The sequence below is a fragment of the Capra hircus genome (assembly GCF_001704415.2).
Source record: "Capra hircus breed San Clemente chromosome X unlocalized genomic scaffold, ASM170441v1, whole genome shotgun sequence".
In the NCBI taxonomy this organism is placed as follows: domain Eukaryota; kingdom Metazoa; phylum Chordata; class Mammalia; order Artiodactyla; family Bovidae; genus Capra; species Capra hircus.
In genome coordinates this window covers 28061576-28084139 of record NW_017189516.1, presented here as the reverse complement: position 1 = coordinate 28084139, position 22564 = coordinate 28061576, and the positions used below count along the sequence as shown (strand labels likewise).

General features: G+C 40.6%; 1 protein-coding gene across 1 annotated transcript in view; it reads right to left on the bottom strand.

Moving 5' to 3' along the window:
• NDP (NDP, norrin cystine knot growth factor) overlaps window positions 1–22564 on the bottom strand; it is a 46777-nt gene that overhangs the window by 9933 nt on the left and 14280 nt on the right. The window contains exon 2 of the mRNA XM_005700904.3: window positions 21055–21434. Within this exon, the coding sequence (XP_005700961.1) occupies window positions 21055–21228 (174 nt within the window). The 5' untranslated portion in view covers window positions 21229–21434. The remainder of the gene's footprint in view (window positions 1–21054; window positions 21435–22564) is intronic.

Here is a 22564-nt window from a genome sequence, read left to right as displayed (position 1 = left end):
ATCAAATGCTTCACTTATATTTTTATTGAAAGTTAAACTTTTGGAAGCCTGAGACCCAGTCTCATCCGATGAGTTTGAATGATCGACCAGAAGATTGCATACTAAAAACAAGGGTAAAATTCATCAATCAAGCTATCAAAGATTATCAATGTAACTTTCCCACAAAACATTTTTTATATCGTGTTCACATGTGAAATTACATCTTTTATGTTGCTACCTATATGTCACCAAATTCTTCTCAGCGTATATATAAAATTTAATAAGGATTCTACTTATTTCATGAGTATATTTGTGTCTTCATTAATCCCTTAAAGTTGACCAGTTGCTGACACATGACCATTGCATACAGTTGCCACAAAGCAAGATTTTTGTTATCGGACAATGATCCTCAAAAGGACAATAGTAATCAGTCATTCTTCTAAAAGACATTGTCGCTCTTAGCTTGCAAAGTATATTCCTGTATCATCTTTTCTTGCCCAAGGGTATGGCTTTTTTTCCTTTTTCAGCCTGCTGATTAGAACTTGTTGGCTTTACATCCAGTGATACTAGAAATCAGCTTAGAGTATCTATTAGATATAATTAAATTAGTCATAATGAAAACATCTATCTCGCAATATATTATCAACCTTCTGGTACACAATTTTTAATAATATAGAAATGATACAACTTCTTATATGCACAAAAAAAGTCACCTGGTCTCCAACTTCTCTCACTGGGATTTCTACTTGGAGTCCCATGTTCGATGCTTCTCCAGACCTTTACTTTTCTCTTTCATTTTGGTTCCAAGGCGCGTGGCTGGTCGGGCTACTATACATATTTATCTTTAACCAGTTTCCTGCCAGTGTGCCAGAAATTCCCCTTTAATGATTAAGCATTTCTGCCTAATCCCCACATTTCTCTCCCTTGCAGAACCCAAGGGAGTGTGGTTGGTTTTGTTTGATGATTTTCCCTGATTAAAGCTATCCAAGTGTGCGATACACGAAACCCATTCGCGAGTCTTTACAGCAGCCCTCCTTGGTCTTTCTTTATTTGTACAGGACCCAAACCAGTGCTATTCCACAATGACTAACATTAACTAGTACATGACAATAGTTTTAATATAATGTCAGTTCCATGCTTCGAATAAGTCCCAGCTGCTTCAATGAGTGACCAACGATGGCACTTGCTATACTAAGCCAGTCCACTCTTGGAGATTTTTCTGCAGGCTTGGAAGTGGCAGAATACCCCTTTGGAATAAGTGTGAGGGGTTCAGACCTCATCTCCCACATTATTCGTCCACTTCACCTTCCGTGAATCTTATCGCACCCTGCTTCACGAATCGAACTCATTTGGGTCGTCCCTTAGCTCCTTACCTTGCCAAGTACTAGCTTAAGAGGGCTATTCCCAGTATTACCAGCACAGCAGCATGAAAAGTCAAGGCACCACACATTTGGACCAAATATCAGGATATTAATAACGTGATTGAAGTACAACCTATACAAATTTATGCTCAGGATGGGTGAGTAGTAATTTATGTCTATTATTTATAAGTTCAACTTGTAGAGCTACCATTAGGACAGGATATCCACAAGCAGTCACCATGCCAGGACTTTGCTTTTTGTGTGCCTTTATTAACGGGGCGTCATATTGGTTATAGAAATACCAACCAAGGAGCGGCTCCTAGTTCTACTGCACTTTCACATAATTGAGAAAACCTCAGATGTGTATAAATAAAAATAAGGCCTGGAGCCACCAGATGTCCCACTTGCCACAGTTAACTGGGGAATCCTATCTCATCCTTATGAGGTATAAGTTAAATCCTAGACCTACATAAAGTGCTCTCCAAGTGATAAGCCTAAGATATCCAGAAAAAAACAAACAAGAAAAGTCGCGTTCATTGTGCAAGTATGCTTGATTAGACACTCTTTTTCTTTTCTGAAACGTTGATAACAGAAGACAATGACCACCAAACCATCTTGTGGTTTACATAATCTAGGCGGTCGATATCTCAGTGACAACGTTCTCTCTATTAGACGAGTTGCAAACTTCCATACGCCAAGTAAAGCGTAAAACGAGCTTGTTGACACAAAAGCCCATGGGGAGGGGGTCTTTATTCATAGAACTTAGGAGGAATATGCTATTTGGAATCATAAGGGCCTTCTGCAGAAGTAGACATATAAATCAAATAATTTCAACCATGAAAGGATATATGAAACCTAGAAGGAACTTGAGAGTTAGCTCTGCAGGTCTAGAGGGAGGTTTAAAGTGCTATACACATCTGTGGCTCTCCTAGTAATCGTCTAGAATGGAAATGCAATTTTCTTCTAGTATCAGTCATTTGAATCAACCGCAGTATGCACAACAAAGCACCTAGCCTTAGGGTTAAATGGTCTGAGAACAGTTAGCCCTTAATTTTAAAGATGTGCCAATGAGGAGGGGAAGAACATGGCTCCCTTAGTGCAGTTTTGACTTTTGGTGTGGGGGATGGAGCTACACCCAGGCAGCTATACAAGAGTCATCATCATTGGTGGTTGCTGTCATCATTTTTAAACCAGATTATATTAGCAGGCAGCAGCACAATGAACAGACATTGGAACGTTCAGCACTTTCTTCTGCTTATCTCTATTTTAATCCTTGCTCAAGCGAGTCTGTGATTGTGGTTAATATTTACCCTCACTTTACAGATAGCTACGAAGTAAGTTCTGTATGGTTTCTAATCATCAGACTTTCTTTTTTGGTATCTGGAGAATTCTTCATATCTTCCAAAACAATCACTAAAGTTTAATTAGTTGCCATCGATCATCACAAAAGGTACTGATGAAAGGGGTATAGCAAAATCAGTACTGCAGATGTGGTGTCTCCAAGAATCAATGAGGGCTCTGAAGCTTGGGAGAAAAAAATTTTATAAAGGGATATGGAGGGTCAAAACGCTCTATCTGTATCTCCACTGGGTCATATACTGTATAATTTCGTTATCAACTCACTGCTAATAGTGCCTATTCAATTTTAAAAGTTAATAGCTATACTTAATTCTTTAACCATAGTCGTTGATCACCTTCTGTTCTATGTAAGATAGGCATTGGTCAACACGGCAGTGTCTAATTGCACATTACACTCCTCTATTCCTTGCCCACCTGATTATGGTAGCTCCCATGGACCCAGTTCGCTATTGAGTGCCGGTACGTGGTCTCTTCACATTCCTTATTAAATTCCACAATGCCGTTCTCTATTTTGGTGGGATTCTGCACAGTTAAGATTCTGTGACGTAACCCTGATTCTGAAATGCTAATGTCATCTTGGAAGACAAAAAGCAGTGACGTTCCTTTCCAGCAAACTTATTTAAATATTAAACTAAACAGAATAATTGGGTCTTGATTAATGAATATATATCGATACTAAACAGGTTTTACATACGAAATGCAGGATGGCAACTCTAATTCCACATGTTCTCATACACTAATTCTAGCCTCAAAGTTAATGAACAGATTCTTTCATGTTAGATATCCTGTGGCAAACTCGAACCTCTAGACCATAGTGCACCTCCTCCACTATCCAATTCTTCACCCCCAATCACTCTCTGGGGCCCATCAGAATGAAATCGAGCCATATGGTATATCTCAATGGGGACAATGTAAGTTTTGAACCATCTACCAAGAGTTCCATGTTCCTTTCCGTGATTTATGTAGGTAGCAGCCTCGTCTTATGTGGTTGTTATTGACTTTCTCTGAGCAGCTAACTCTACACATGTACAGCTGTTGGATGAGGATGCATCAGTGATGTTAATCCTGAAGGCAGCCATCTAAAAATTCGTCATAGGAGCTCAAACCCTAATCAGTAAAGTGCTCTGCATGCAAGCGGATGTCTAGAGTAGGTTGGCGGCGCAGCCAGATTTCCTCTTATAGATCTTTTCATGAAACCTACCCTCCTACCACTCCCCTCAAGCCGCCCTGAGAGATTGTTAAAAAAAAAGTATTAATCTGTCTATAAATAATCAAAATTGTGATCTGCATGAAATCCAGTCCCTGTGCCAAAAGGTGGCGGACCACTCTTATTTATAAGAGGTCTGATCCTGTGTCTCCTGACTTTCTCAACCAAGGGCTCACGCATTGGCCAATGCTAAATCCTACCAGAGGTTTCCATGACCATGCCAAATGAAATTCTTCTTAGTGTAGAACCAATATTTCTATAAGACTTTCTAACCGTGTTGGCACTTTTTTACTCACTAACTTCAGAGTGCTCGTGTATGGTTTAAGGTCCATGAACTCTGATTTGTGTGCAATGACTTCCTTACATTCCCGTTCTGGCGTACAGCCATGTGGACTTCTTGGGGCAAGCTTGTTTGCGCATAGCGTGTCTGGTGAGGCGCTCGTTGACGATTTGGTCAGTGATGTCTGTGTTTGGTTATCTCAGATGAGCTGCGTGATTGCAGTATTAGACCCACTGATTATCAGATTACATGTTTCTATTCTCTAAGCTAGGAATTATATGGATTTGTTCCAAGAACTTGTCTGATACATTGACTAGGATGATGCTTTAAATGCTTTAATAGCACTAGCAAGTTTTACTCTTTACCTAAAATGAGCTGTCTGCATTACATTTGGGCAACTCCAAAGGTCCCCAAATCCCCATTTCCATTGGAGTTCTCTTGATTTAAGTTTCTGACGAACCTACTTTATACTGTTCAAGATGTGAATGCATTTGGCGAAAAATTAAATTAGAAGTCATAGTTCTGAGCTTGGAATTCAAATGTCAAATAGAGCTTTTTATGATTGTGACCCTTTGAGCACTGGAGATATAATGGGTAATTCTATACTGCAGAATTTCTAAAAGATTACACTCAGCTTTTATTTATCAACACTCTACTTAAGATATTTCATGGCATTTCTTAATAGGAACTTCTTTCAGTCTTTTAATATTTACTTATACAATAAGTTGTTATTTGATTGAAACACTATGTAAATTCGGTAGAAATAAATCAAACTTGATTCCCTATTTTATAGACCCAATTTTTCGTTTGGTGTGCTTTAAAATACGACAATTCACTCAGATGGCACGAAGACACTTATTAGAAATGTCATTAAATATGCCTTCTCCTGGTACGTAATTAGAGCCTTTAGAGGAATGAAAACAATGTGTAGCCTGTTTGTTTTTCGATTTTATTTGGTGTACAGCCCTTTCCTTCTACCCCGTCATGTCAGTATTCTCAAAAAACGGCATGTCTTCCTCCCTCTGCCTGGTCACGAGCGTGCCCACCCTTAATAACATGCGCTTACAGCTGTGAGGGTAATTCGACTATTTTTGAAGGTATGTCATATTTGACTACGTGGCAAACTAGAGCCGTGGGAAGTTTTGAAGGGCAACATTTTTGATTATGCTTATAAATTTGACGAGACACTAGCCAGACCACGTCAGGGACATAATGAAAGTGTTGCGCCCTCGGAATGGGGGAGATATTCCTAGTAGAAATAGTACAAATTAACTGCATTGTTCAATCCAATTTATCTCTGTCAGATATGTGTAATAAATTTCTAACGGGTTTAACCAGGAATAGTACAACTGATGGATGAGATATTAATTTTTATTTATAATCCTCGCTCTCGAGCCCAAACAGGTAGGGCGAATTATTTGTATTTTTAGCACAGCTTTAAAATACCTGCAATTATTCTCCTAATCAGTACAATATCATCATCTCTCCGACCAAACTCAGGTATTTACTTGTCCATAGGGATTTAATCCCCAATGGTTATACAGCGCAGATACTGAGTAATCGGCTATTAGTCTCTGATCTTGTGGGCTTAGCCCAAAAGAAATTTCCGGTTATCGATCGGAATCTATTGGAAACAGCAGAGGAGACTTGACATGTGTGGCAGTGCAATACCATCTAATTCAAATTTTGGAAGGTTATTAATAGTAATCTACAATTGATTTAAGCTGTTAATGTGAGCCACATTTAAAGTCATTTTTAGATAGGCAATGTTTAAGCCGACGAGCTTTGGTGAAATTTACGATTTTATATAGTATAGCAACACTTTTATAAAATTTATTTATTTTATATTATTATAATACTATAATATATTATATATATCAATTTCTTAATAGATTTCATACTTCTTTATACAATTACCATTATTATTTTTTGAGTCTCACATCCAATGCATCAAAATTGTTATTTCAAATGTAAACCTCAAACTAAGAAAAGTATCAAAGAATCAATGTTCTGATCTAACAGCAGTTCCCTCTCAGTGAATATATCATATAATATCTTTTTGTTCCAGTATTATCTTCATTGTTCATCTTTGAAATCTTTTGGGCTTATTATTACATTTTCACAGAGTGACTACCAGTTTGTCAATTTTCCAGGCCATATTAGTATATTATTTATTGTTTATATATGAACTTTATAATGTTAACTTCTTCACCAAAATGCGTTTTCTAGTTTCATGCAAGATTTCGTTGCTTGAAATATACAATAGGAGAATTCTGTTAGTCCAGAGTCCAAAGTAACGTTTTCATTGACATTTGGAGGGCAACTTGGAATTACTAGCTAATTCCAGACTCGATGTGTAAGAAAGTCATACTATTTATGAGGCAGCTTTGCAGCGAACAAAAAAACCCGGATCTCATTGCGGTTTGAACTTTTGGGGAGCTTAACAGGTCAAAAGCGCACAACAAACACGGACTGTAATTTCAGCTAAACAGTTGTTTCCCCCTCAAATTCATCAGTTGATTCGTTATACTACCAGCAAATCGCTGTGGTATATACCAACATCGTGACGTTGTATATAAAAAAAAAGGGAGAAGAACTACCTTCACCACAAGTTTATTCCATTAGTCGTGCTCTCTTTGTTTTGACCCAAAACTGCAAATCTCTTACTCATTCAAGTATGTGGCTATGAATTACTCTCTTTTATACGATTCAAACATTAATAATCATCTATTATCAGATGTCTCTGTTTCCCCATTTTCTTCTATGGGGGAACATGCCAAACTTACATGTTTTGACCTCTAGCTTGCGACTCTCATCAACCTCCACTCACAATAATCAATGTAGAAGCCCAACACAGCTTCGTTACAGTCAGGGAATAAGAACTTGTTGATGGCTGTACTGATAAAAATGTATTAGCTTCATGGAGAAGCATATCCAGTTATTTCAAGCTCATCTGGTTTGACTGAAGTCGTTACTTTATTCTGTGTGCAGGATTACCGATGGAGAGCATCAAGCCTTTAATGCTTTTTTCATTCATTTACCGCTCCCTTAGTTTTCATCTTTGCCTTGAGCTCAGTGACTCTCACTTTCGTAGACCTCACCCACCTTCTCGTTTTGCCAGTCGAGACCAATCAAAGAATGACACAACATCAGGATTTTGCACACACTGCGACACACTCCCACCGAGACACTTTAGACAAGGCGCCAGTGAGCTCCTTTCCAGAATTTGTGCCTCTACAACCTGATAAACCTCACCCATGATTAACCTATATTATCTAGACAGTTATAAGGTGTGTGTGGATACCTTTTCACCAGTAAAGATTTCTCTGTTAGAAAATTGTACTTTATTTATTAACTTATTGATGAGAGTATTTCTAATAGCTTATTCCAAAGCTTCTTCCTCCTTATCTTCAAGGAGCTGGTACTTATTAGTGTGTTTATACTTCTATCATACCTTAATGATTTAATAATTAATAGCACATAAAAGCTTAACATAATCTACTTGAACCTATTCTCACGCATTAATCCCAAATATTTTTTATAGGCAAAAATGTCAATCTCTTCCGGATTAAATACGCAGCAGATTCATTGTATACTCCAATCATTGTACTTGCCTACTCTCCAACCACCGCAGACGATAAAAAATTCACATCAGATGCCTCAAGCTGGTCAAGTCGCTATCTATAATATATAATTCAAAATATAAAAATGTCGATTACAAGATCAATTCATCTGTCTCATAGCTCACACTCCTGTCTGCCTCGCCTTATCTAACAAAGCGCTCAGGCATAGCATAGCCTGCATATGGTGCCTAGTAAATGAGCGCACTGAAATCATCGTCTAAGGTGGGTTCGAGCTTCTGTGGTACATCACTGGTGGTGAGATGGGACAATATAAATGGGCTTTGCAGGATATAGCTGTTTTCAGCACTTCACATCCCAATTGTTTCGTGTCTGATGGTTTTCGTTTATAGTTTTGGAAACGCCCATGGACTGTTCGGCTGGCTCATTATTAGCAGGCCCACTAGGCTCTCTGTTCCAACATGGTGGGCACTCTCTAGCAAACCAGCAGTATGCTGAGGGTAAAGAGCAGAAGTCGACCCAAGTACTTCGCTCTTCTCCCAGTCTAGGGTACTGCTTCACGTTTGGACTTCCCATAGAGAGTATCTAAAACCGTGTGCCAGGCACGGCCATCAAGAGGGAAGACTCAAATTACGTGCCGTCGACAGCAAACCCACTGTCGCTAAAGCAAAGCAGATGAGTGCCAGGGCAAGGCTGCAACCGGATCAGACACTCAAGGAAGGCACAGACTTAAGGAGCTCATGAAAGGGGACAATAAGTCCTGCTTAAGTACAAATAACTCCTGATATGCAGGACTGGTGGGTCAGAGAACCTGGAGCAAAAGTTATCATATCTGATTGACTACTAGATACTGATCTATCTGTACCGAGTTGTGCATAACCCAAATACAGACGTAAAAGGCATCTGAATGTAGACTTGCAATACCTCTCGTTATCACGTCCAGAGGTGTACCAGTTACATGAACGTTGTTTGGCAGAAATTTCCTGTGCGAATTTTTAAATATTTAATACTAAGACTATAGTTTTGATCTAGAGTTGCGTTGCGGCTTTCCAGTGCGCTCCCAGTAGTAAAGACGCTTGCTAAATGCAGCGAGACTGTGTGTTATCTATCCATCGATCATCATGGTGATTCAATTGTAGTGGGCTGCAAATCCTCCACGCCTATGTGCGGGCACTAAGAGCGTAAAGATGGAAATGGCAACAACACTCCGTATTCTGCGCTGGTACAGTGCTAAGTGAAGTCTACATCCAACAATAGGCCTAAATGGTCAGTAGGTCCTCAGTGTTAACAGACATGGGCATAACACGAAATCCTCATGTAGATGCGAGTATGCAAAATGGTCACTGATCTCACGACACACAGGAACATTTGTATAAGACGAGCTAAAAACCCAAAGATGAGGGCAACAAAGTTCTAACACAGGTCTCTGGCCATTTCGGCTGAACGAACTGGGTGGGCGGTTAACCAATGAATACAACAGGGCCTAACTGTCTATCCACTTATGATAATTCCCCCCTTACCTACTTTCCTTCTTGGAACCTTACTCATCTTCTAAAAACAAAAAACACAAGTGATATTACAAGATTTGTCATGCGGGGGCAGATCGCTGATCTGGGATAATTCAAATGACTTAAAGTGCTAAAATGACTACTTTACGAACGTAAGCATCATCGGAAATCTCAAACAAAAGTGATTTTTCTACATTTCTCACAAAGGGAAACATTGGGAGATGAGACATTGAGGATATGATGTCTTCCAATCCACAGTACTGAAATGAGGCCCCCTGGGGTAGATCCATTAAACCATTCTGCGGCCTTCCTTCCATTGGGAAGTACTTTGTTAGATGTTGGCCTCAATATTCCTGTCTCAGTATGGTGCTTGCAGTTCCTGTCTGACTCGTGGTTGACCTCGACTGGTACCTCCAGGGCTCCTCTTCCACGGATCTCCAGGGCAAGGGGAAATAAAAAAAATAACCAAGCATTGCAGGGGTGGTGCCGAGAAATGCTTAAGAGGGAATCAGCCAATGGCTCATGCTCCCCTCTACTCTTATCCAGAGGGTAGCGGACAGCTCGGACTGGAGACCTTTTATAACATCTGCCAGCCTTGAGCTGTTCCCACGAACATCATGTCCTCATAGTCATAGGCGATGGTTAAGAAGGCTCTTGATTCTATTACCCGACCTATTGTGCTCTTCTCGGGAATTTGTTACGGCCCTAGACATTCTGTAGCTAACTAACGCTTGAGAATATTTCTTGTCCATATAGTCCTATCACTTTGCGCATCTCCATCGTACCGGCTTAAGACACTCTGCCCCATAGTACCTCAAAGTCACATCCATAACTTCCGAATTTCCAAGGAGACTGCGGTTTACAATCCGGCTGCGCGTTGGCAAGATCCCCCTGGAGAAGGAAATGCATCTCCACTCCAGTACTCTTGCCTGTTTAGAATTCCCGTGGACAGAGGAGCTGCGTCGGCTACAGTTCTACGGATCTCAAGAGCTCAGGACACGAACTGACAACTTCAACTTAGTAGGCAGGTCAGACATCCAAGTTTTAGGGGCAGAGAGGATGTCTCTTGAAAATTCCTAAAAATTCTAGATGAAATAAGCTCATGTCATGTACCAGCAGGAAATGTTGCTTTTGGCATCAGCCGTAGTTAGCCATGAACACCAAGATGCCCCTGGCAGTACTATAAGGCCCAGACAAATTCAAGGCAGCCTATTGCATACAACCTCAGTCCACTGGAAACTGTGACAAATGCCATTTTGATACCTCTTGCCTCCATACTTCACTAGCTTTATAACTTTGGTGTGAAGTTACTATCTTCTGGCTTCGTTTTCTTCATCTTTAAAATGACACTGCTGCTGCTGCCTGCTAAGTCGCTTCAGTCGTGTCTGGACTTCTGTGCGTATCCATAGACAGCAGTCCCAACCCAGTCTTCCTCGTCCTTAAAAATGGTATAAGAGTACCTATCTTCCTTTACGGGTTTTGTTTATTTTGTGTAAAAATTAAATGAATTCAATATGTGTATACTTAGGATAGTACATAGACATGTAATACAGTACTTGAAAAATAGTTTTGTTCTAATCATTTTATGGGATAATGTTGATTCACCCCATGGTAAACACAAAGGAAAAAATCATAAATGGAAACCTTTTATGACATGAAAGCAATAGTCACTTAGAAATTTTTAGCACCGAAAGTATTCTTCAAGGCCACCTTTTTGCAGCAATTCCAAGGGATATTTCACGTTTTTTTTTTTTTTTGCCCAATGGGCAGATTCTGGAATTGTTGTAAACTTAGATGATCCTGGTCATGCTTCTTTGGAAATTGTCTCTCTGTGCTGGTTTCCATCATCATGGGGTTTTGTTATTGTTGTGTTCGGTTTTTCTTTTTTTCGTTTTTGCTTCTTTCTTCTTCACAAATACAGTTGGAAATAAATTTTTACTTGTTAGCAGTCTGTATTTGAATTCTCTTCTGCACCAGTGAGTAGGAATGCAATTTAGTCCTATGCGACACTTGAAAATAGAGAACAGAGCTGTATTCATTTTCTCACTGTGTTTACTCCCAGATCTGAGACTTCCTGTGTGGTTGATGTGCCAGCAATTAACATCATGAACCCAAGTGATTAAGCTCCCTTAGGAATTGGATGAAAGGGAAGCCCAGTTACCCGCGGGGAAGCCAAAATCTTAGCCAAGTCCCAAAGCATCCTTTAAAAGGCCCTAACACTCCTGGCTGGATGAGTTCCTGCTGGAAGAGACCAGTGTAAAAGTATTTACACACCTACTTTTAAGTCCACAGTTTAGCACTCTTATTGTTATGGCTTTAAAAGTTATAACACAAGATCTTTACATTAAGGACTGGGGGGAAAGATTCATTCAAAACAAAGCCTGATATATACACGCTTTTTGCTTCATTTTAAATACGTTGATTTTTTAAAGTTCCTCATTTTTTCCCATCTAGTGGTAAAATGCTAGTGCAACTTTTCATCAAAATAAAGTTTACCACAGATATAAATGAATTTTTCCAACTGAAACTGGCCTTTCAGCTGCTATTCAATGAAATTTCCCAACCTAAGTGAAAAAGAATCTGTATCTGTCATTATACACGAAAATATGAAGTATGATAGCATCACCTGTGGTGGTTGTTCAATTGCTAAGTCATGTCCGACTCTGTGAGACCCCATGGACTGCAGCACGCTTGGCCTCCCTGTCCCTCACTGTCTCCCAGGATTTACCGAGGTTCATGTCCATTGAATCGGTGATGCTATCCAACCATCTCTACATTGCTGCAAATTTGCTTCTAAAATGTCAACACTCAGGCCCCATCTCAGGCCAAGTGAATTTATATCCTCTGGAGTCGAGCCCAGACTTTCATGGTTTTCCAAGCTCTTTAGGTGATTCTGAAGGTGCACTGGGGGTTTAGTACCACTGGACACAGCCCACCACCATGATGTACAAATAAAAACCAAAGAATAAAATAAATTTTTACTGACAGGTGGTAGTTTACCATTGGCTCCATGGCAGTTCCATCAGTCTCAAAATGTAGAAATGTCAAAATGTCATTCCAAATTGCAACTGGGGGGTAAATAAAGAATGACTACAGAAAAAGAAAAAAAAAATCTATCTACAGGAAATTACTAAAGAAAAAAGAATATGGTTTCTGAAGAAGAAAAAGAGAATAACCTAATGATGCTTAGGAAGAACTATTCGGGGCACTACAACTTGAAACAAGACAGTGAAATAGAAACAGGGGATGTTTTGAGACCTGGAATCACACTTCTGGGCATATATGTTGAAGGAGACTAAGGTTATGTGCAATTGCATTTTCAGAGTCGTTTAAGGCAAATATTAGGATGCATTCATTCTGACCATCTCCATCTCCAAAGGTAGGCTAGGGCGATAATAAAGCTTAGGTTTAAGCAGCAGAGGCTGTGTGTTCTTTATGAACTGGAAACTGTTAGTCACTCAGTTGTGTCTGAACCCACTCCAGTGTTCTTGCCTGGAGAATCCCAGGGATGGGGGAGCCTAGTAGTCTGCTGTCTTTGGGGTCACACGGAGTCAGACACAACTGAAATGACTTAGCAGCAGCAGCAGCAGTTGTGTCTGACTCTTTGTGACTCCATGGACTGTAGCCCACCAGGCTCCTCTGTCCATGGCATCCTCCAGGCAAGGATACTGGAGTGGGTTGCCATGCCCTTCTCCAAGGGATCTTCCCTACCCAGGGATCAAACCTGGGTCTCCCACATTGCAGGCAGATTCTTTACCACTTGAGCTACCTGGGAAGCCCTATGTTCTTTACAGGGGCTCTTAATGTGTCTTTAGTAAACAGACCCTTTAAGAATCTGATGCGAGCTACCGAAGTTTTCCGGCAAACAATGGATATAAGCACAAACCTTATATTTTGCATACAGATTAAAAGGATGGAACAGAGACTCATTTATGTGTACCATACATAAATGGTATCCTGGGCGTGGCAGTCACAGTGGGAGAAAGGTGGGTAGCTTGATTCATTAAGCTATAGAACATTATATATTGGGGCACAGAAGGTGGTGGAAACCTGAGATTATTGGTCTGTTTATGTGGTAGGGTCTTGCTTGGTGAATTTCACATTAAGTGATGGAAAAAAAGTTGCCCTATACTTCCAGAACCCACAAGAACATAAAAAGTGGAACTATTCAAATAAAAGATTAAACAGTCCATAAATATGCATGAAACTGTTTGACATTTATCTCATGGTATTTTAAGAATTAGCAATTATTATTGAAAACTCACCAACTATTATCTCAAATATCATCCTATAGGACAGAATTTAATGCCCAAGAATTAAAAGAAGTAAATGGCCTGCCCATCTTTCCAAAAGGAAACGATGACTTCTGGTAATTAGAACTCATTAACATCAATATCTGAAAAGATGCTGGGTGAATTCAATAATATCTTAGCAACCAACAAGAGAATATGAGACTAGCAGGGCTTGGTGAAGGATATGTTGGACTAGACCTACTGATTTATTTTCTCTGAAAGGTCACAGAGGCAGGGAAAAAATGGCAGCTGTAAGTAATTTTGATTGTATTAAACCTTTGATTCTACCCTGCCTCCTCTTCACATTGACAGGGAAAGCAGACATGATCTGAAACTGGTTTTGAGAGAATATGCCACAAATCTATATCACACATGCCAGTTATTGGTGCCCGCTCCATCCATCTAATGAGAGAAAGGGTTCAAGGTCTTCCCAGTCTCTTCTCACCCTTGATAGTGCATGGGAATAGTTCCTTCACATCTCACTTTGGAGTAATGTTAAAATTGCTCATCTCTAATGTGGATCATCTATTAGGCAGATGAAGAGTTCTTCAAAGATCACCTCTACAAATGGAGTCTTTCGAGATTCAGTTTCAGTCTGGATGGATAGAGCTAAGCTGTGCCAGCAGACTTCATTCAGAAGGGCAAAGATATATGATGTGTCATGTCCAAACGAGACATGGAGATATAAGAGAGGCGGGTTCCATCCCTGGACCAGGAAGATTCCCCTGGAGAAGGAAATGACAATTCGCTCCAGTTTTCTTGACTGGAAAATCCCATGGACAGAAGAATCTATGGGGTCTCAAGGAATTGGACACCACTGAGCATGCACACACCACCAATGATGGCAGCTAACATTTATCGAGTGCTTACAACATGTTATTTCATTTAATTCTCATAACAATCTTCTGTGAAAGGTACTATTATTATCTGTATCATTATTACATAAGAGGAGACTGGGGCTTTAGAGAGTTTAAATAAATTCCCCAGACTCACCTATCTGGTAAAAGGCAGAGCTGAAATCAAATCCAGGTCTGTCTAAAACCAAACCCCTAGTCTAAGACACTGTAATATCATGCCTCCTAATATTAAGATGCTTTCCTGAGGCATGAGCCAACTCACCCCTTACTGTTATCTACTTTGACCTGCCTACAATATGGAGTCCTAGCCATATAACAAGTCTGACCTTTTTCTTATGTATGGGCTTCTTGGGACCCATCATCACTATCTCTAAACTTAAGCACAGCTGAATCTTCTAAGAGCGATGGCAGTCCTAAATAATATCTCCTCCACTGTTAAGTCTCTTGCCCAACTCCATTCCCCAGTGATTCAAGGACTCCCACCACCTCCCAGCAATTCATTGGATGATACCACACACCCTCTAACTGGTCACCAATCCATCCTTCAGTTCAATAGACCTTTGACACCTTCAAGCTTCAGTTTACCTGGCAAAACACATTGGCCCCCAGCTTACGCTCAAGCACATTCCTCATACGTGGGTGACCTGGCTGTATTTTATTAATTCCTCTGCATTTTGCAGTGCACTTAACTACTCTTAATGGAGACCATACACACTGCTCCATTATGAAATCAAGAAATGAACATTTTTGGACAAAGAACCCACATGGAGCTGCACCCCTACAGGAGTGGGTTTATTGCTCATACAAACTTCTATTGATTTTTCACAGCTTGTGTTGTCGGGGTGTGTGTGTGTGTGTGTTTGTATAACAGATACATAGTATTTGCTTTTGGTCAGGTTCAATTTTTGCTATCTTATGGCTTGATGCTAGGAAGCTAAGCAACTTCTCCAGCAGCCTCATTGTATCTCCCCAACCTTGGAATCGCTTGGTTCTGGCTGGATGTGAAATCTAGTTCTTTTTAACATAAACAGAGCTGCCGGGCTCAGAGTATTTGCTCATGGATAGACTTTTTCATGTTCTAATCTGATTTCCATGTGCTGAGGCTAAGAGCAACGGAAGGTCCTTGGGTAGTAATAAAAGAATAATAATGATGATGATATATAACATGTATTGAGCATTTTCTAGGCTCCAGGCACTGTGCCAAGCCCTTCACAGGCAACTTAATACTTAACAACCATTTCAAAAGGTAAACTTTCCCCACTTTACAAATTAAGAAATTCAAAGGCAGAGGATAAGTTATCTGCCTGAAGTCACACAGCTGTACAATAGAGGGCCAAGATTCTGAACCAAGACCTCACGATTCCTAAGCTCTCTCTCCTAACTGCGGTGCTATATTGTCAGAGCATAAAAGTCAGCCTTTCAAGCTCTCAAGTTTCTAGCATAAGATGCTAGTTGGTCATAAACAAGTTCAGGCTACATTGTGAGGGTTGTAGCCAGCTGTGATTCCTGGGTCCAGCCCAAGGATTGCAGCCAGATACCTCAGGCTCCCACTCTCTCTGGTGACCTACCACAGTTCTTAGATAGTTATGTCTTTTGCTGCAATACACAAGCGTCTTCCAAGAGGGAGAAAACCCAAACACAGATGGTTTTCATCACCCCTGTTGAAAGACTCACCCTCTCCAAAGCCACTTTCTTTTCCTGTCATGTGGAGACCCCATGAATTCCTGGTGCAGGTCATGGCTCCATCACTATCAGAACAAAGACCCACCTGTTCCATCCTTTACTATCATAATAGGGTTTTGGCTATTTTAGCTCAATCGAGTGAGAAAAATTTTTTGTGTTTTCTTAGCAGTGAGCATCCCTTATTCCATGGCACCCCTTGAAGCACCCCGCTTTCTCCTCAGGAACATGACTCTCCTCTGCTTCTCTCCTTCCTCACCTCACCAACATCATTGATAAATGACTGTTCAGCTCATCTCCAGAGACCCAAGTCAACCTCCGAAGGGTCCGTGTCAGGCTTAGGGCATCCACAAAATGGCACCCAGGGGGAGGAAGTAGTTGTGGGTGGTGGGGTGAGCTCTCATAGGGCGGGTGGAAACTTGGTGGATTCCAGCTAGAACCTGGTCCCTTCACTCCGGTTACAACTCAAACTGACATGAAGAGCCTTCTGCACACTGAATGCTCCCTTTCCTCTCTCCCTGCTTTACTCGTAAGCTTGATGAGGGCAAAAATGTAGCCTGTGCTTTCTTTTAACTTTTGTGCCTCAACTACCCACCACAGTATAAATTTGTTCCTTTTTTTTTTTTTTAAATCAAGTTGTATCCGTCTAGTAGGCAATTGTGTTATAAACTCAATATCACTGATTCCCCTCATTTCTCCTACCACGTGGTGAGCTTCATGGGCAGCACTAGGAAATGGCTCAGGGATCCTAATCGCCTCTTCTCAACCTTGAGGCTCAGCCTGGGCATCACAGGCCCCCTTTCCTTAGGGAATTTCCCCAGGCTTTGTCCCCTGAATCCTCCTCCTTCTTCTCCTTTGGCCGCTGCCTGCTTGCTCCTGTGGCCCTTCGGAGTTCACACAACCATATGCCCTTCTTCCCCACTCCTGGCTCAGTGCCACCGTCTCCTGTTCCTCATCCAGCTCAGACTTCACAGCCCTGTCCTGTGGACTCGCTTTCCCAGCCTTGATTCCTGAACACCTCTTCTTGACCTGAAACCAGAACATACCCTTCCTAGCCCTCCTTCCTCCGCTCACCTGAGACGGGAGGTCAAACGGCTCAGTCTGTTCCCTTTTGCCTTGGATCGTCCCTTTCAGCACCCAGTACCGTGGCTTACATTTACTTGGCCCCTCTGTGCACTTCCCCACCCCCACCAGGTCTCTGTGGTTAACAAGAACTGCAGTGAGCTTCATTTTCCTAATCCTTTAAGGCTGTAGGAGATCCCAATACTTATTGAGGTTTCAGTGGTGACTGAAATAGAAGAGTGAGTCTAAACACCTGTCCAGTTTAAAACTTCATCAAGATCACACTATCATTTATTAATGTCTATTAGATGCCGGATATTAAGCTGGATGCGTTACAAATATTACCATCAATACCCAGACCCATACCTTTTGGAAGACGGCATCAGCTTCACATAGGAAGAAACTGAGGCACCAAAGCATGCTTTCACTTGCCCCTAAGTCACCCTTAGTGGGTGTGAAGCTGGAATTTTACAAACTGGGGGACTGGAATTGAAAACCAGGTCTCTCTCACTTCAAAGCCTGGGATGCCTCAGTTCCCTTGAAGATTCCCCAGATAACTCATTTCCACTAACCTCTGACCCCTTACTTGTTTGCTCTACAACCTTTACTAAAAATTCCAAGGAAGATTGTCAACAAAGCTGCTACTCCCTGCATCTTTTACACCAGATCCTAGTAGGTGTTACTGAAAGTTAGCAGGTGCATCATAACCTGTGGCCACACTGACCTCCTTCGTGGACTATGGTGGCTGGTCCTCTCTGCTTGACTCTGTCAGCCCTTTCCAAAATTGCTAGGAGATAGGTGACAGGCCCCCGGGGCTGGCCAGCTGCAAGTTCAGAGTGAGGGGAAACAGTCTCATGGAAGGCTCCCAGAAAAGCTTTCCCTATTATTTTTTATTTTTCTACAGATATTGTTGAGTGTAAATCATTATTTTTCAGCAGGCCAGAAGTTGAGCCTAGACTTCTGAATACCAGCTCCCATTTGCAGCAACATGGATGGATCTAGAGATTACCATACTAAGTGAAGTAAATCAGAAAGAGAAAGACAAATACCATACAATATCATTTGTATGTGGAATCTAAAATACGGTACCAATCAGTATATCTACAAAATAGAAACAGACTCAGACATAGAGAACAGATTTGTGATTGCCAAGGGGGAGAAGGGGTGGGGAGAGAAAGAATGGGAGTTTGGCATTAGCAGGGGCAAACTATTATATATAGAACGGATAAACAACAAGGTCCTACTGTATAGCACAGGGAACTATATTCAATATCCTATGACAAACCATAATGGAAAAGAATATGAACAAGAATATATATATATATATATATATATACACATACATATATATCAATATGTATGTAAAACTGAGTCACTTTTCTGCACAGAAGAAATTAACACAGCAATGTAAATCAGCTATACTTCAATAATTTTTTTTAAATAATAAAAAATAAATAATGGCTCTTACATTCTATTTGCATATCTCCAAAATAGGAAGAGCCAGATGAAAGACGAGTGAATTGAATGAAAGGTGAATTGACAGATGAACACTCCAAGGCAGACATTGCCAATCCTGAGCTAACTGACATTGACCAATCTACTTAATACTTTTCAGGTTTCAGCTTTCCTTACCAGTAAAATGGGGATGATAAAGCCTTCCATCATAGGTTTGTCAGCAATGATTAGATCATAGAGTATGAGGTGCCTGACACATTTTAAAGTTTTAAGCAAATGCTCTTTCTTCCCTGAGCATGCGTCAAAAAGCTCCCCTTTATCTGTCTTCCAAAGACCAGACACCAGATAAACTAGCCTGAGTCTGTGAGAATTAAGACTTACAGAACATCTCAAAATGAAAAGCAATTTTTATTCCTGAATACATAGAGAAAATTTAATCCAGAGAAGGTCTGGGTAGTTGAGATTCTGCCAGGCATATTTTATGGCCAAGGAAGCAAGGTTTATAATTGCAAGCACCATTTACATAAAACTATTGCTATATTAGGGATAGTTTGTTATGTTTGAAAACAAATTGTTCCCATGAAATTACAAACGTTTTTCTACAATCACAATTTTACGCTATTTATCATGGTATTCTGGAAGAAACAGAGGTGAACAAAGGTGGACTAAAGTCTGTTTCTAGGACTCATGCTCAAGCACCATGAGTTTGTTGGGTTCGAGTTAAGGCTATCTCTCCTTTGACCTTTCCTTAACTAATGTGATAATTGCTAAGCCGCTCCACCATCATTTCATCAAATCTCAGCTTGTTCTTTAGTTTTTAGAAACGTTTCAATTTTCCTGTTCCCTCCTATCATCAAGTGAATACTTTCTTTGAAATAATTTTATTTCCTTTCTTTTAAACTTATTTTTGGCCTCATCTTGCAGCATGTGGGATCTTTTAGTGCCCCCACCAGGGATCGAACCTGTGCCCCTTGCAGTCAGAGTGCAGAGTCTTAACCACTGGGCCATCAAGGAAGTCCCTGATTTTTTTTTTCTTTTTTAGAAAGAATCATGATTATAGAGGACAACTCAGTAGAGGGAGAAATCATCCATGGAATAAAAAACACGAAGTACTAGTGCTCTCTGTAGGGGGAGTGGAGGAGAAATGAGTAATTGCTCTAGTCCATCTCACCTCAGCCTACAGCTTCTCAGCAATCACAGCTGTGAGAACATGTCCTATTGTTTTTTCTTAATTTGTTTTATAATCTTTCCTAAGAAGGAATTGCAGGCTTGTAAAATTTCAAGTTTATCTAGTTACTGCTTTTTTTTTTTTTTAAGTTCAACAAGTACAAATAAGAAGTGTTGGCTAAAGTGAGTTAATCCAAATTCTGATCTCCCTAAACTAAAACAAGCCATCATCACTGAGCTATACTCAGAGATGCTATGGAAATTTTAACAGGAGACAGAAGTCGTAATGTTTTTAAATGGAGAGGAGAGCCATTAACTTATATGGTCTCAATTTTAGTGGTTGATATTACCAAAACTTCTTAATTATACTGGTAATTTAAAAAATGCATGCCATAAGAGAATATTTAAGTGGTTTTAGTCTCAGGGTTGGAAATGAAAATCTCTGAGGTTGAGCTAAACCAATTCTTATTTACCAAATGTGGGAAAATTTCATTCATATGACTGAGGGCAGTGACAGTCATGAGAAGTCTCCTTCTGAGTCTATTTTTCCCTACTGTGTGCGTTCCTCCTGGGTGGTCCATGTGGCTGGCCACTCTTGGTGACGTTTAAGCATGGTATTACTTCATACGCTCCATCTCAACACTGAGATATCATTTTTGCCTGTGCAAAAAATAATATATATATATAACCTGCACCAAACAAGAATAACTTGTATAATCAAGGTAAAATAGTAACTGATCAAAAGGCCATTTTTCTTTTGAATTCATTTTAACATAAACATGGCAGTAAGAGAAAGGCATGGACCAGGAAACTATTTGAAGAGCCCACCAAGAAGTATGTTCCAATGTACAATCATATTGCTTGTATTCCCTTCTTCTTCACTGTTGGTGGAGATAGAAGGAGTTATGATAACATGTAGACACCATTTTTCTTTCTTGAACAAGGATACCACTGCTCATCAATTTCACAGCCAAGGATAAAACATATCCCTCCCACCTTGAGCCTAGCATCAACTTTATTGTGGAAGCTTCCAGCCTTTCTTATTGACTTTGAGCAGTCTGAATAGAATGAAGGTAGCTGGGTATGTACATGGTCAGTTAGGCAGCTTTATTGACAACAGTTGAAATAATGGTGGGAAACCCTAAAAGCGTGATTCTGTGGCAATCCCTATGGGTCAGCCATATAGTTCCCCATCTCTTGTTATAAGAATAGGCCTTCTCTCCTGTTTCTGGGAGTAAGGATATCTCACAGAGATCTTGGTCTTACCTTGGAGCTACACTTGTATAGCGGGTGACTGATAGAATCAACATAGTGGTGCCTCATGCAGCGTCGAGGATCCGAGTCCATCATGAATGAGCTCTCTGTTTTACTGTCTGTATCTCCCATTAGCGCCAGCAGGGAGAGCATAGAAAAGGATGCAGCTAGTACATGATTTCTCATTGTTGTAAGGGAAAACTTCTCAAGAAGAACAGCAGAGGGAGGCAGAGGACTAAAAATTGGAAATGCCTTCACCTCCTAGGCTCCAGTTCTTTCAAAGAAAGGGCAGGATCTGGTTGGAGCTTTCTGCTTGTCATTGTCCTTTGTATGCCGGAGTTTCGTCTTACTCTTTGCACTCGCGGTCCATCATCACTGTATCTGCTGCACAACTGGAATGAAAGCAGAAATTATTTTCCCCAGAAACATTTATCCAGAAAAACTAATGGAACCCTGGAGGTACTGAGTAGAATTTTTTCCATGTCATTTATGAGTTGAGAATATTGGTTTCTAGAGTGTCATTCTCATAAGCTGTCAGCCATTTCATACCGCTTCCCCCATAGATTATGGTATATATTTAAAATCATCTGAAGGTGGACACAATGGTTTAATGAAAGTAGATGTTGACTCTGATCGCTGGAGTCCATGTTCCAAGGAACAAAGATCGTTTGAACCCATAGTCAAGATTAACCATGTGGTTCTGGCCTTAGCATAACTCAGTTGGGTGGTCTCATTCTTAACTCCTGGCTGGTGGGGGCAAGAGGGTCTATTTAGTATCTCAGTAAGCTTTGATGTCCATGTCAGCTTCCAGGGCTAGAGAAGAGGCAGGTCAGCAGTAACGAACACAGGGCATGTCCCACGGGAAGGAAGCACATTTTCCATGTCCAAGTCCAACCCACCCATCCACCTAGTTTTCCACTTCTGCACTCTGGGCTCATCCTGTTTTTGTGTGAAGCTCTGCGCCACCCAGCGTCAATGATAAGCTGCATCGGAAATACACAGTATGCTAATTGCTCTCGAGTGTGGTTAAGGCAACACATGCATAGTTGCCAACAGACTCACACATTTCTGAAGAGCCTTTGTAGCCCAAGCACATGGTATAATTTGAAAAAGTAAGTGGTTGTTGGAGCAGAGACTTGTCATTAAAGTGGGATCATACCATACCTGAAATTTGCCTCGTTTTTTAAAGCATATATCTCTTGAACAAAAAACTCGGGTCCATAGTCAGCTCAAATCACTTCAGTAACCCCACCCCCAAAGCATGGCCAGCATTATCACACCAGAAGACTGAGAGCATCAAAAGTATTTTCAACCATTTAAGAAAATTGGAGGCATTCTAACATGTATACTATCATGTAAGAATCGAATCGCCAGTCTATGTCTGACGCAGGATACAGCATGCTTGGGTCTGGTGCATGGGGATGACCCAGAGAGATGTTATGGGGAGGGAGGTGGGAGGGGGGTTCATGTTTGGGAACGCATGTAAGAATTAAAGATTTTAAAATTAAAAAATAAATAAATA